The sequence below is a fragment of the Sceloporus occidentalis genome, unplaced genomic scaffold (genome assembly GCF_023333645.1).
Source record: "Sceloporus occidentalis isolate IW3139 unplaced genomic scaffold, rSceOcc1.0.p SCAF_1, whole genome shotgun sequence".
NCBI classification, from domain to species: Eukaryota; Metazoa; Chordata; class Lepidosauria; order Squamata; family Phrynosomatidae; genus Sceloporus; species Sceloporus occidentalis.
The window spans coordinates 201,762,838-201,778,719 of NW_028316981.1; the positions used below are offsets into that span (position 1 = coordinate 201,762,838).

General features: G+C 41.2%; 1 protein-coding gene across 10 annotated transcripts in view; it reads right to left on the bottom strand.

The window, feature by feature from the left end:
• ZNF462 (zinc finger protein 462) overlaps positions 1 to 15,882 on the bottom strand; it is a 159,693-nt gene that overhangs the window by 69,882 nt on the left and 73,929 nt on the right. For all 10 annotated transcript variants that reach the window (XM_089488621.1, XM_089488627.1, XM_089488624.1 and 7 more), the window contains 2 exons: positions 8,160 to 8,412; positions 1,657 to 7,109 (listed from right to left, as the gene is read on the bottom strand). In XM_089488621.1, coding sequence (XP_089344747.1) covers positions 1,657 to 7,109; positions 8,160 to 8,379 — 5,673 coding nt within the window. In that variant the 5' untranslated portion in view covers positions 8,380 to 8,412. The remainder of the gene's footprint in view (positions 1 to 1,656; positions 7,110 to 8,159; positions 8,413 to 15,882) is intronic.

The following is a 15,882-nucleotide window of genomic DNA, read 5'->3' on the forward strand; positions in this document are numbered from 1 at the left end:
ACTTAGAAACATTAAAACATTATGGAACAGGATCTTATAGCAGCTTTGAGACTAACTGTGTGGAAGAAGTTGTAGCATGGGCTTTCATAAACTTGGTGTATCTCCTCAGATGCATCTGAGAATGCACCAAGTCTACAAAAGCTTGTACTACAACTTCTTTCACACAGATAGTATAAAAGTTGTTATAAGATTCCTTTGCATACTGACATGCTAAGCCTAACATGGCTATGTCACTGAACATTAAAACATGTTATATTAACTAAGCCACTGAGTTGGTACATGTTTATTATAAAAGATGATACCTAAAGGTCTCTCAATGAATTTAATATGTCATTAAAATACTGCTTTGAGCTCTTAGGGTACAAAGAAAAATCAAGTGAAATTTGTAATCAATTATATATACTAAAATATGATAGCAAACTCTTACATTTCTATAAAGAAAGAGGGGGGGGGAATGTAAGTTAACAGCATTTCCATACTAAACATTTCTTTGGATTCATCTGTATTACAAATGTAACTCAGTATTAATTCAATGGGACATTAATGGCTTTCTTCAAGTGAAACTTTGAAACCGTAGTTTGTTTGTGTATGCACACACAAAAGCATGAATGGAGACCATTTTTATTTAGACTATCTGTCCCTGAAATCCCCATTTCCTTGCCTTGAGCTGCTTGACTTGTGATTAGCCAATATCATATCTTTTTCAATATCCTGTCACAGAACTAACTCTGATCCTAAACCTGAGTCAACATCTAGAACATCATCAATATGACACTCAGGCTCAGGAGCCCATTCAGTTGGGATCTTGCTTAAGAATTAAATAACTTTCCACCAGTAACTGTTGATCCAATGACATTCATTTATAGTTATCTTCTTATACTCTACATAGGGATAGGAACTGTGTGGTCCACCAGGTATCACTGAACCCCCAGCATTCCTCACAATTAGCTATCATGGCAAGGGCTTCTGGGAACTGTAATACAGCCACCTCTGAACATAATGCTTAAAACGGAACTGGAAGACCTCCATGTACATAGAAAGAAGTCATTAAAAACCAGCTCACTTTCTGGGTAAGGTTTACTGTTTACCACAACTCCTGCCAAATGAGTTGACTTGTTTTGCTAAGGTATCAAACTAAGGAACAGTTTGATCTGTAGTTCATAAAAACATGCCTCAAATCCATGGGTTTGAAGGGCTTTGCAATAGGCTCTTTCTTTAATGATTTTCTTTGCTTCCTCAATGATTTTGCTAAGGAACAAAAATTAAATTTTGGCCATATCAATTCCTGGGGGCAGAGGAACAGGTAGGGAAAAACAGCCATTTTCTTGTAGCAGAAAGCTAACAGGAGTTGATGCCAACGAGAAATTAGCTTGAAAAGGGAGAACAGGGCAAGCGGGGTGAGGGGGTGGGAGGAGAAAACAACTTGCCAGGACTTTGAGGAAGGGGTGTGTGGGGGAAATAAAGAGAGGGGTGTAATCAAGCTGCAATGTTTAATTGACTTAGGGCTTATTGGCACACTAAGTCACTGGTGAGCCTGTAGCTCCTCAGCTGCCAAAGGAAATGTGCATCTGGATGCTAGTAATGAGAAATCTCCTGGGGGTGGAAAAGGAGGAAGAACACCAAATATAAATATAAAATGTGAAAACATATCCTTACCCTCTCTTGCTTGAAATCTACAAAAGCACCATCTGCATATTTTTGCTTGCTCAGAAGCTGCTTCCTTCTCTCTTGACGTTTGGCACGCTTCTGGAATTCCTCATTGTGGCTGTTCAAGTGTGAGGTCAGCTCCGCCGTGCTATGCAGTTTACTATCACAGTGCCGACACTGGTAGAGGGGGTTCGGGAAACGGATGCCACTTCCCAGTATGGTAAAGTCTCTCTTTAAGTCTTTGCTGTGGTGGTCAGTGTAATGCATGCACAGAAGTTCAGCTGAGCTGAAGGAGAGCTTGAAACATTTAACACACCGGAAGGGAAGCCACTCCATTTCTGGAGCCTCCACCTCCACCTCTGGCTTCTCAAAATCAGTGGTCTCCTCAGGGGAAGGTTGCGGCTTTTCATATTCATCAGCATAAACAGCAGTGAAGTAACCCCCCAGCTTGCTTGCATGCTGTTTCTTTGGGAACACTCCTGGGTGGCGTTTCATGTAATGGGACACAATGCCTTTTTTGCTGAAGGACTGGAAAGAGCACAGAGAACACTTCTTCTTCTCCACAGCCCTTCTCAGCTCCTCACTCAACTGAGGAGAATCTTCTTTCTGGGGCGATGGAATGATCACTTTATTGGGTTTGTCACTTACGGTCCTCGAGGCTGCCAAGCAATGTGTATAGTAAGCATCAATGTCATGACGCTTCTGATAATGTGCAGCCAAACCTTTACGGATAGGATTTGTGTAGGAACACAAAGCACATTTAAAGAGGTTGTTCTTGCCTTCCGGCTGGGCCCGCACATTATTGTGCTTTATCCGGTAATGCCTAGCTATCCCTTTCCTTGTGGAGCAAAAATACTTACAGAGCTGGCACCGGAATACAGTGTGAGAAACCAAATGAGAAGTTGCAAAGTGGGAAGGGGGCACCAGATCCTCTCCAATTAGCTCCTCAGGCAGGATTTCTGGGGAGGGCTTAATTTCAGTAACTATTTCTGGTTCCATGGAAGTAGGAAACTTGGGAGGCGACTGTGCAAACACATCAAATTCAGGCTGATTATGGTATTTCTCATAATGTATTTTTAGTTTCTCTAACGTGCCATGTGTGTAAGGGCACAATTTACACCTGTAAGCACCATACCCTTGCTTGAAAATCCTACTGGTCTCTTCCACATCATTCTGGTTCATGTCAGCAGGTTGCTCCACATCATGCACAAAATCTTCTGCTGTGACCTTAACTGAAGGATGCCTTTTCTGATAGTGCGTAAGAACACCGTGGATACGTGTATTAATGTATGGACAATGCCTACATTTGTACACAGCTCCTGGATTAATATCGATGTCTTGTGCAAAATCTGCAGCTTTCACTTTCATCCCGGGATGTTTTTTGCCATAGTGAGTCAGAAGTCCATGTAAGTTGTTGTATTCTGATTGGCAAACTGTGCACTGGTATGGTGTTGAAGATATTGCAGGGTTCACAGAGGTGAGCTGGATTGCTTTGTCTTGTGAAAGGTTTGAATCATCAGCGTATTCGGCATCCTGGTCCATCTGTGATACTGGCAAATGGTCCTCTGAATTTATCCTAGCACCAATATCATTAGCTGCTGGGTTGGCTTTATCAGCAGCATCTTTCTCCTTAATGATATCTAGCAATACAGATTCATCCCCATTCATAGCCCAAGGGTGAAATGCTTGGTAGTGATTAGTAATGTCCCAAATGGAAGAGGCTTCAAAAATGCAATCTCTGCATTTATATGTTTTCATCTCTGAGGGTATCAACAAGGCTGGAGGTGAAGGATCTGGCCCTGCCCAGAGCTTTGTTGCCATATAGGTATAGTCCACATAATGCTCAGGATGTCGCCTTTGGTAATGCACAAGCAAGCCGCTGGGCTCGGCATGAGAATAGATACACCATTCACAATGATATCCAGCTTCTATTAAGCCATCCAAAAATGCCCATCGCAAAATAGATGTGACTGTGGCCTTCAAGCTTGCGTGGTCCTTTTTAATGTGCTTCCTTAGCGCATAGAAATAAGGAGATGTGTAAGAACACTGCCTGCATTTGAGAGCTCTCAGCTTGGCCTTTTCTCGCTCAGCATTGGAAGCTGGTGTCTGCATGCCACCAGGGGAGTTTTTCTGGCCAGGATCACAAAGGCTTCTGATTGTGGCAGTGTGCTGTCTAATCACATCAGCATTGGCTTTGAAATCACGGTGCTTCTTTTGGTAATGTATGAGCACTCCTTTCACAGTCCGGTTTCCATAATCACAGTGCTGGCAGAAGAACATCTCATTCTCTGAGGGTGCTACAGCACTCCCCGAACTGCCTCTATTAAGCTGATGCATAGATCCTGGTGGTCTATGGATACCAGGAGACATCTCTCCAGCTCGCACCATCGCTGCAGTGGGAGGTGCCTGTCTAATATATTTTGCAGTAACTTTTATCTCTGGATGCCTTTTCTGGTAATGCACTAACACTCCGACCACTGACCGGTTGCTATAAGAGCAATGTTTGCAGTAGTAAAGCTCAGTGATAAGGTCTGGAGGTGGTGGAGGTGGGAGCTGTGAAGGCAAGTTGGACATTTTGGGGGAAACAGGAGATCCCATTTCATAAGCCATCTGAGCCAGAGCAGAGCCCCTTTCCACAGACACTATGCGCATGGTCTTCTGAATCCTGAAGTAGGAAGCCTTTTCTTCTGGATGTTTTTTCTGGTAATGCACTAGGACAGAATGCATATTAGGACTAGCAAATGAGCAGACATCACAGTCATAAACTACAACACTATTTACTGATGACTCTTTCTGGCTTTCAGATTCTGGGCTGTTGCCTTTTGGAGAGTTTTTGTTAAAAGCACCCGGTACATTAGTCCCACGTGCAACTGGGGGCGAACTAGCTAGACTTTTGGGAGCTGAGTTCAAGATCTCTCTCAAAGTCTGAGACTCTGAGCTTAAACTCTCCTGTTGCTCAACTACATAGCTCGAGAATATCATTGCATTGTTAATTTTCACGGTTGGATGCATTCTTTGGTAATGCGGCATTAAACTTCTAACATTCGGGCTGGTGTAAGAGCAGAAGCGGCAGCGATAGATCAAATCAGAATGATCAAAATTTAGTACATTCATTGCTTCAGGATGATGCTCGCCATAATGTTGTTGTAGGTCTTCAAAGTTTGTATAATCAATGTAACATTCAAGACATCTGTACACTGCACTGTGATCATTAGGATCTAGGATATACCTAAAGCTGAATTTAATGTAGGGATGCATCCGCTGGTAATGAGTGCTAACACTCCTGGCAGACTTGTTGCTGAAGTCACAGTGTTTACAATAGTAAAGCCGTCCAGAATCACCATAATCAGAATTATCATTGTTTTGATCTGATCCATATATACTTGACTGGCTGCCCAAAACAGATGAATTCAGGCCCTGCTCCTTCAAGCCAATTGAAGAACAATAATAATCTTCCTCATCCTCAGATATAGTGAGCTCTATTTCTGCCCCATTGGTGGAATTATAGTCATGGGCAATATTCCTGTAGTTGGACTCTTTCTGGGTGTCACTGGTATCTCTTCCCCACATTTGTTGGGAAGCGAATGATGCTATGTCCATCAGTGGTTCTGCTTGTTCTTCCTCTTTGTCTAGTTCTACTTCTATTTCCACTTCATTCTCTTCTTCTTCCTCTTCCTCATCCTCCACGTTGATTACTGCATCTTCCTGCTGCTTGTTTTGACTGATTTTGCTTTGCAAGTTGCTTGCTATCTCATCAATTCTAGTTCTCTTCTTTACTGGTGACAGATCGAGAGGGAAATCATTGGACATCTTTCTAGAGGCTTTAGCTACGAAGTTGTTTTTAGAAGATAGTCCAAGAATTGAGGTCTGGCTTTTCTTCACAGTGCTAGGAGAGACAAGAGTATCAGGTTCACTGTCTTGAGGAGTATTTGATGAAGCACCCTCGTATTTTGGTAAATTGTCACAAAAAGAGTGTTTGTGCTGCTGATGAACTCGAAGACCTTTCAAAGTGGTTGTGGAATAATTGCACATGGTACATTTATATGGGTGCTGTGAGTTGGATTGTGGAGACTGTTGCTGTTGCTGTAAGGAATCCATAATTCCTCCAGATTTCCTACCATTTATATTACCCCCTTCATAGGATACTGTGCTTTCATTTAAGGAAGAGGCTATACTCTCAGTTTGGGAATTTACTGCATCCCAGTCTGATGCTGCACCACTATGACACTGTTTGTGAGCTCCTAGTTTGAATGAGCTCTTACAAGTGAAAGGACATTCATCACATTTGTATACTGCTGTCTTGCCTGACAGGTGGATGTTTTCAATATGGCGGGAAATGCTCCGCCGATGCATGGTAAGGAAAGGGCAGAAAGGACACTGGAACCTATTCATGAACCTTCTAAATGGGATCCCTTTTGTTTCCAATAACTTGTGGCCCTCAGATCCCATCAGTTGCTCTGCAGTTAATCCTGAGCTTTGGTGATCCATGGAGTTCAACCCATTCTCACTGTCTAGTTCATTCAGCTCATCATCAGAACTGGAGTCGTTTAGCATACTGTTTGTATCCATATCAGCAGAAGAATTTGCCATGTCGCCAATCCCATATCGAGATCTGTCAGACATATTAACCATGCCTGAGTTGTGAGGTGCCTTATGTTTCAAATGTGGATAAGAAACAGAAGAAAATTTTGAAGAAGAATTGGACCTGCCAAGGGAATTGTTCATAGAACTTCTGTAGTTTGGGACATTTGCATTAGGCATCTCTCGTCCAGAAGCATTCATGGGGATATAATTAGAGTTTGAGGTGGGGCTTGGTGGACTTTTGCTCGAGCCTTCTGGCATATTGGTCCCATCCTGTTGCTGCCTCAGACTTGAGAGTATTTTCACCATGCTGCGATGTTTCTTCATCATATGATCACACCAGCGTTCCCTTCGAGGCGTCTGGTAACTACACCATTCACAACAGAAGTTACCTCTTGACTTAGTTAAAGGCTTGACCATCGACTCTAAGATACTGCGCTCTACAACTTCAGCTGGAAGCTCCTTGCACGAGTCCTGCACTGATACAGATGTAGATGCCGATTCAGATAAAGCTGCTGAACTGGCAGGAGGCGTGGAGCTCTCCTTCAAACTGTTCTTGTGGTACATCTTCTGGTGTTTGATAATCCTTGCACGCCTCGGAGATTTGTAGGTGCAGAACTGGCAAGAAAAAACCTTACCAAAGCCTTCATGCATCATAATGTTGTAATTCATGGAGCCAGGTGATCCAGCTGGTGATCCTCCAGCCTGAGCACCATGAACTTTTCGTGTGTGCTCTATGAGAAGGTTTTTGGATCTGAAATAGCGCACACAGAATTTGCACTGGAAAAATTTGTTTGCTGGCTTGGAGAGCATATGTTGGCCATAATAATTCTGGCTATGGCTGTAGTAATTTGCAGTTCCCAGCTGAGCTGCATTTTGCCCTAAAAAGAGAAACAAAATAGAAATATTACTGTGGAAATTGTTGTATTTACTGTGCCACTTCCACCCACCCACCCCACCACATTTATCAACACATATTAAATCCTATGATGTAATAAAATGGATTCACCACCTACATTTCTCTTCTAGGGAAGTCTGTTAATAAAGACATCAACTAGATGTGAGGTGTAAATGGTAATTCACTGTTTTCAAAGAAAAATGGAGGGGGGGGGGAGATAGTTTGCAGAATTGTCACATTTCCAAACGATGTTATACAAAATAAAGATGTTATAAAAATAGCTGTGCCTAACACAACTATGAGAGCAAATAATAAGGAATTTCTGACACTTTCAAGTCTAATATGTTTTATCTGGCAAAACTTTTTGTACAATCCAAACCATAGACTCTTATTTTAAATTAAAGATATTACATCTTTAAGTTGTTCCAGTTTTACCACAACAGATTGACATGGACAACCCTAGTATAATATGCCAGACTAATTCAGATGTCACTTGATACAAACATAGCTAAGCACCATTAGTGGCAAAAAGATGTCATCAGTAGTACTGGTTATGATGGACTGGATGTATATTACTGGAGTAAATGCACTCACATATACACAGAGCTTCCAAAGGAAGTAGTGTTATAATTCATTTTACGACTGTCTATGAGTGGATCAGAAGCTACAAGCAGCTGGCTTTTAGAGGTAAAATAGTCACCCAAGGCTATGGCATTTTTAAAAAATTTGGTCACGCAGTAGAAATATGTGGTCATTGTAATAAAAAAATAAGTAAATGAGAGCCGAATGCTACTCATGCAATTTTATAGGCTATTGTAATACACTCGACAAAGATTTAAAGATGGAAATCAGAAAATGGTCATTCTGTATTGTCTATGAATACCATAGAGATAGAAGTCCCTCTGCAAAGCAATTCGTGTTATCTTGTATGCGCTAACATAAGATGTAAACAAGACAAATAGGGTAGTATTAACAATGTGGCAATGGAATAAACCTTTAAAAAATAACAACATTTCAAAGAGGCAATTTTTACCTGCTATCTCATCTGCAATTGCAAATTCATCTTTTACAGAAGAATATTCCACATCAGCCTGGTCAGTGCTGTTCATGGAGCCAAACCTTGACTGGCTAGGAGTTTCCTCAGCAACATCTGTGGGCTGCAGAAATGCCGTATGAACATCCTGAATATGAGCTTTGAGATCTTCATAGGATGGCGCTCGAAAATCACAGCCATCACACTGCAGCACCTCCATTGTTCTTATGGGTAAGTCTTACATCAGGAAATCCTGAAAATGAGGGGAAAAGACAACTTGTCAGAAACTTCTTTATTAATGGGCTTTAAAAAATATATTGCATTTACTATGTGCCTTTCTGATTCGTAAAAATGTTACAGTCGTACAAATTTGGTCCTGAGCAAAACCAAAACAGCATCATCAGAAACATTCACTTTCTCCCACAAAAAAAGCAGTGAAACTGTGCAGCAATCCATTCCTAACAGGAATTTCACTCAAAGGTGAAATTCAAGTGTGTGACTCATAGCTACTCTGTGCACAGAAGTGGTGCAACTGGCATTCCCCCCCCCCCCCCAACGTTGTCCGGCTCTTGCCCTCATGTTAACAACAAACAGTCCACCTGAAACAAAGAACAAGGAAGCATAGGGAAGAAAAGTCATCAACAATAAAATGCAATGTAACTATTATTAGAAAAAAGATTTTCTCCTCAGACACTTCCCTAAAAGCAGAGGTAGATTGTTTACTTATGAAATTTTATCCCAGGCTTCCTTCAAATATCCATAGACATCAGGTGGTACTAAAAAACAAACTTGTTAAGTAGGCTTGGTTGCAACTATACTATTGGCCCAAGGCCATAGTGAGCTGAGTAGAAATCTGCACATGGACACTCCAGCCTTGCCTTCCACAGTGAAACGTCCTCCAAATTTGTTAGACAACAACTCTTATTACCCCCAGGTAGCATGGGATGATGGGAATCATAATCCAAAACTTTTGGAGGTTGTGCCTCATGGAAGGGCTATTCTAATCACCACACTGCGCAACCAATTGTTCTGCTACAAAAAAATGAACCTGGCTATCTCACTCTACAGCCTATAACTTCTGATATTTTGGATTTGTTACTGAGTGTCCTTCTGACACAGAGTTCTTAAAATTCTCCCTCTTTACAGTTTGACTGAATATGGCACCTAGTCCTTCATGCATTATACAATATGAATCTCTCAGGAGGATGATAGGAATTACATTTTTGCTACTGTTTCATGGGTCATATGATTCTATTGCTCAAGGTAAGTACGAAAGTTCACTACATGACCTGTTGAAATCTATTGTTTGTATAACCCAGGAGAGTAAGTATAGACTGGGTTGAAAGTGAACCACATTCTGTAGAAAGAAGTTCTTAAAAGTGTTTTAAAAGGAGGCAGAGGCAAAGGAAGAAGAGGAAGAAGAAGGAGAAGGAGGCAATTCTACTACAGCATCACAGGAATCCTTACATACTCAAACTAGTCACATTCAGACTAGGAGCTCCATAGGTCCAAAAGATGGAACGGCAGCCAAAATATGCCCTGATAAAAATTCCATTCTCTCCTTGTGTAGTGAGATAAAGTTACTTCTACAGAAGGCTCAAAACTGAATCATTACTGCATCAGAGTAGCAAAGAAAGGCACAGCTTTCAGGATCCTGTCATCAGAAGATGATAGATAGATAGATAGATAGATAGATAGATAGATAGATAGATAGATAGATAGATAGATCTCCCAACTCTTTGTGGACACAGTGAGCATAAAGGCGCATCTACTGTTGTTTCCCCAAGCTCCCCCTCTCCTGTGCATCTGTCGCCTTCCTTGTATTGAAAGAATGAGCGCTGGCACTGCCTCCTTGCCTGCTAACAAAGTTAACAACAATTGAGATACTCAATCTTTTATGCGCAGGCACCAGACCAGACTGTGTGGAAGAGGTTGCTATCTGCTCTGGATCAAATTACAGCAGTGAACACTAGTGAGGCCCCACCCCACCAGTCTCCTTTAGCACAGTCCATTAGACCTGAAAACAAAACCCACCCTCCAACCCCCCCTTGCCATGGTGCAGCAGACAACCCCTGAATTCAGAATACTCCATAGGAAGAAGAAGGAGAAGAAGAAGCAGGAGGTGGTGGAGGAGGGGATAAAAGAAGCATCAGAAGCAGCAGCAGCAGATCTTCCAGTTTTCCCTGTCCACCCTCCTGACCTCCCTCCCACCAAGCATAGTCCTTTCGCCTGAGCCAATCAAGCCACCGCTCTGCTGAATGTGTTTATCACACTTTCAAGAGATATGAACTCCTGCGTCACTGGATCTTTAAGACTCACTAAGCTGCCCTAGTCCTCTGAGCTTTAGGGGAGAGAGAGTGCAGCCATTTTAGCTCAGACAAGTCATGTACTCAGTGAGCGAGAGAGAGGCTCAGAGCTTCTAGCCAGCAGACAACATGGCTTCACTTATCTCAGCCTCATCTCCAGCATACAAGAGGCTTTCTCCCCCTCCCTCTTTTCTCCTTCCCTCTCTCCCTCCTTCCAAGACTGATGCTAAGAACCAGCCTCTGAGAGGAGCAGATCTTCTCAAGCTTCAGTCTTTGCAAGAAACAAGAGCTGTCAGAAGATGCCAATGAATCCTGCTAAACCAGCATCTTTCCTCTCCCCATAATAAAGCCATGGGCAAAACAATCCTCTCTGAAGGATCCTTCTCCATCCTGGAGACTAGTCCAGCAACAGCAACCTTTCCCCCAAGGATAAGAGTTGTCCATGTTTGCTTTGTAGGCACAAAGAACAAAAGCAGAGCTGTGACCTTTTGTATAATGGTGATGGTGGTAGAGAAGGAAGAGGATGAAGCGAGGGCAAAGAGAAAGAATAGGAAGGCAAGAGAAGAGCGAAAAGCCCTCCAGTACGCTTTGGGCTCTTGGGAGTCATTCTCCTATGCACAGAAGACATACCATCTGACTCTGCCTGCCAGATTCCAAAGTCTAATGACCTTTGTTAATCACCAGCCAAGCTGTCTGCCTCTGCAAGCCTTGCCAATAGGCACACCCTTCAACACAAAGGCTGAAGCCATTCCTTTTGGAGAGAGAGGTTCTCTGAAAGCTCCATTGTGTAGGGAAACCAAGAGGAAAGAGAGAAGGGGGAGGGAGGGAGCATCTCTTCCTTTAAATACCCTGGAGTCTTTCAGGAACAAAGTGATACAAAAAAAGAAAACCAGCCTTCTACAGTTTCTTCTCATTGGAAAAGTTCTCAGACTGGCAACAAAAGAAAAGAGAAGCGGAGGAAAAATTAAACATCCCTCCGCAAGGTAAAAACCAGTCTCTTTAAGTGAACCAAAAAAAAGCAATGCGAGAATTGTCATCAGTCGGCACCATATGCTTGCACTTTTCGCAAAGTCTGAAGGGTGTTAACTCTGGCTGGCCTACATATAAACACACACACACACACACACACACCACCCAAATATTCAATTTGTGCTCTAGAAAAACAGATTAAATGTGACCACCAGGTGCTAATGGGGAAAATGGTCCTGGAGCAGCCCTCTTTGAAATGTTGCCCAAAAGCACATGTGCCCTAGCACCGCACACATTTGTTTCAACCGGCTCTGTGCAAGAGAGGATTGTGATGGATATTTTTATTTATTTTTACCCCCCCCCCCAAAAAAAAGAAGGGGGTTATTTTTTTAATATTAATAAAGCACTCCCAAGTCATGCACAAGCTTAATAACCTCATATGAGTCATCAACAATAATTGTTGTGCATCTCAGTAGCCTTCAGTTTCAAATCTTCACAAAAATCAGAGAAGAAATCCTCTTTTGGTTTTGTTATTTCACTTTCTCTTTTTGTCATGGCTCAAATATTCCAAGATGGGAGGGCCTCTCCCAAGATCTAGCACAGGTTTAAATAAACAAGGAAATAAAAAAATACAAGGTCTACGTTTTTCTTTGTCTGTGGGAGATAAAGAGCAGAGGGACCCATCTGTCAGCTGAAGAAGGGAACCCAATTTGACTGCAGATGTTAATATGCTGTCAAGATGCACATGAAAGAGAGATATATGGAAACAATATTGGCATGTTTGTCCATAATAACAGAAGAGCAGTTGCCCCATTTCCCAGAGGTTATAACTGGGATAGTCTGTATACTGCAGTAAAACATATACTACATAGTTAATCAAATTTTGTGCCAACACAACTCAAAATTTAGCAATCACAATATAGATGCATCAAAGCCTCATAAAGTGTTCGTTTTTTTAATCATTTATTCTGACTTTAAAATCTAGGCTGGTGACAATTTAGAACTGAGAAATGTTCTGAAATTTCAAATGACAGAAAATTGTATTCAGAGTGGATGAATACAGAAACCACCACAAATAAAACCAAATACATGATGTGTACTATTTGAAATTTATAATTCTATTTTTATTTTTTTTAAAAAACACATTTATTTATTATTTATTTAATTTTTTGCTTCTAGATCAAACTAATGGTAAAGCTCATTATATTTACTGGAGCAAGCCAGAAGGCTACCTACTTTTGAAGCACACCAACCTTTCAATAGCAAGCAGTAGTATGGAAAAGGATTCAAGGGATGAGATGTGTCAACAATTCTAAGGCTCAAAAATTCCACTTGTCTAGCCCAACTGCCTTTGTATTATTCTAAGTAGTTCTCTGGATCCTGGCCCCAATTTTTTTTTTAATTATTACCATTTTTGAAGTGGTTGAAGCTTCAAAGCACTGCCTCCTTAGTAATTTACAATAGCAGACATGCATGCCCATACAGGTTACAATCCTCCAACCTCTTATTGCAGAATATTTTCTTATAAAAAGGGAAGATATGAATGATGGACATTTTCATAAGATCTAGTCCAAGATGAATCCTTAAGTTCAAAGAAGAAAATCGAAGGCAAGATGGTGCCAACCTCTCTGTAGTGGGAGAAACTTGGTTATGTGAATGCACCAAAGATACGCCCAAAGAAAATGAACTATACACAGATTTGCTTTCTTCATACATTTGAGCAAAGTTCTCTTAATACAACCCAGAAGGCCTTTGTGTTGGTCAAATCATCTCTCTGTACTGGAGAAAGATTAATTTCCCAAAAATTAATTTTGAAGCAGCAATGCGATTCAACAGCCAGTTAATTATAGACCTTACAAAACCTTCATGAAGTATCATAAACACCATAGGGCATGCATTTATTTATTTCCCTAAATAATCTTGATTTAAAACCAACCTAATGCTTGTTACTGCAAAATCATCTACTGCAACCACTACCACTACCACTAGATTGCAAGTATAGTTCTTTTCTGTGTGCCTTTAGACTACGTTTTGTTGAAGTTTAACAAAGCTACTCCATTGCTGTTGTTTTTAAACTGTAACCATTAGGCCTGAATCATATTAAGTCCAGAAGAGATGTGCCCAGCTGGCCATTAACATACTAGACTTGGGAATGGACTCATTCTTCTCTCTTTGAAGAGAATCCCCACCTCACTTACTTACCAGTAGAATTCAAAGATAAAGTGGTGTTAGTCTGTAAAATCAGTATGTAGAGCAATCTTACACTACCTTTGAGACTAACTGAAAGAAAGAAGTTGGCAGCATGAACTTTCATAGACTTAAGTCTACAAAGCTCATGCTACCAACTTCTTTCTTCCAGTTAGTCTCAAAGGTGCTACAAGATCTCTCTACATTCTTACTTACCAGTGTTAGTCACACTTTAGCACAACACATACTAAGTTCTCTCCCTAAGTATGGCTTCCAAGCCTACTTCAAATTAAAGTTCCAGATGTCCATGTATTGTGCAACTATGGCTAGCATGAATCATAATTACACACGAACATATAAGTCTAGGCAAGGGTAATGGCAGAAGAAGCACTGATGTAAATTTGCTTTGATCCTATTGGCAACGAAGCCAGCATTATTTCTGCACCAGTCCTCAGTTTTAATTTCCTGTAAGACCCATAAAAGCAATAGTGAGCCCTTGTTATTCACTGGGGTTTGGTTCCAGGACCCTCTGTAGATAACAAAATCCATGGATGCTCTAGTCCCATTAAATACAAATGCTATTTGGAATGTATGCTTTTTCTGAATTTTTTCAAGCCGTGGATGCTTGAATCCGTGGATAAAAAGTCCGTGGATAAGGAGGGGAGACTGTACAGTCTGGGCCCCCCAATAATCCATTCTGAGTACATTGTCTGGAAGTATTCAAAAGATGTGTAGAAGACTACAGGATCTTTACAAAGAAGTGGCAATTAGCTCTTTGTGCTATGGCTAAAGTGAGAAAGAGGAAATTGGTGTCAGGATGTGGCTACCATAAACAGAAAAGTAGCAAGAGCTGGTGCACTGACCTTGAGCCTGAGAGAACACTTAGTGCACAGGGGCCATCTGCTCAGATAGGTCTGATGTGGTGAAGGACCAGCAGCAAGAGAGGAAGTAGACAGATGTTTAGCCAGTTAAAAGCAGCTTATGAACATGACAAAATACCAAGCTACAATTTGTGGCTTCACAGGGATGGGCTGGAGTTTTCTAAGGTATAAATGAGCTTATGCTTAAAATATCTTATTGCTAAAAAAAGACATTCCAGATATTTGCATGCATACACTCCTATATACCATAAACTTTCCTAATGATGCCAATAACCAGCAATAATAACCAGTGGACTTCCACGCTTAAAATAATACAATGAATTTGACTCTTGAGAATGGCTAAATCCAAATGATGTATAACAGTGAGTGGATGCTGAAGTGTCAATAGTTGATTCTGTGCTATTCATTAACAAACAAAACCTTCAGCCTTTAAAGGGAAACTCTTGCAGCGGTTCCCAAACTTTGGTCCTCCAGCTATTTTGGGCCTTAACTCAAAGAAGTCCAAGCCAACATGTCTGAAGATCAGGAATGGAGGGAGCTGAAATCCAAAACACCTGGAGGACTAAAGTTTAGAAACCAACATCTTAAAGGATGGCATTAGAAAACCAAAGAGTTCTAGGGATGGTAATGGACAAATGAGTACTGTACATTCTTCAACAAAAGCAAAATCTTACACCAGTGGTTCTTAAATAGTGGGGCAGAAGCCCCAGGGCGGTACAACAGTAGCTCAAGGGGGGTGTGAGACTTGGTGATCCTGGTCCCTTCTTTTCCTCTTCTTCCCAAACTTTTTATGTGCAAAATTTATATATGCACTGAGTAAAATATTGAATTTACTTAAATAAAACAATGTTATTTCCTTATAAAATGTTAAAATATTTCCTTATAAAATATTTTTAAAATACATGAATGCGTGAATGAAAATATGCACACTAAATAAACAAAATATTTTTATTCATATACTACAGTGGGGGATGGGGTGGGTGACATCCGCATGTAGATGTAAACAGGAGTTCCAAGGGTAAAATGTTTGACTACCACTGTCCTACACCAAGATACAGTGGTCCCTTCCCTTACGCGGGAGATCCGTTCCAGAGCCCCTCACATAAGGGAAATTCCACGTATGCTCAAGCCCCATTAAGCCAATGGGGCTTGTGCTTGTGGCAGTGCATACATGCATCATTACTCTTTCCGGAACATGGTGCCGCTTCTTCCGGCATGGCTTTAGCATAAGCTGGAAGCCGCATAAGGTAAGCCCACGTATGACTGTCAGATCTCCAGTTCATAGGTACACAAAATGGCAATCAAGATATGCATATACACTCGTCCCTTCCCTTTCATGGTCTTCCCATTTGCGATTTTGAATTTCCCCAGACGGGAAGC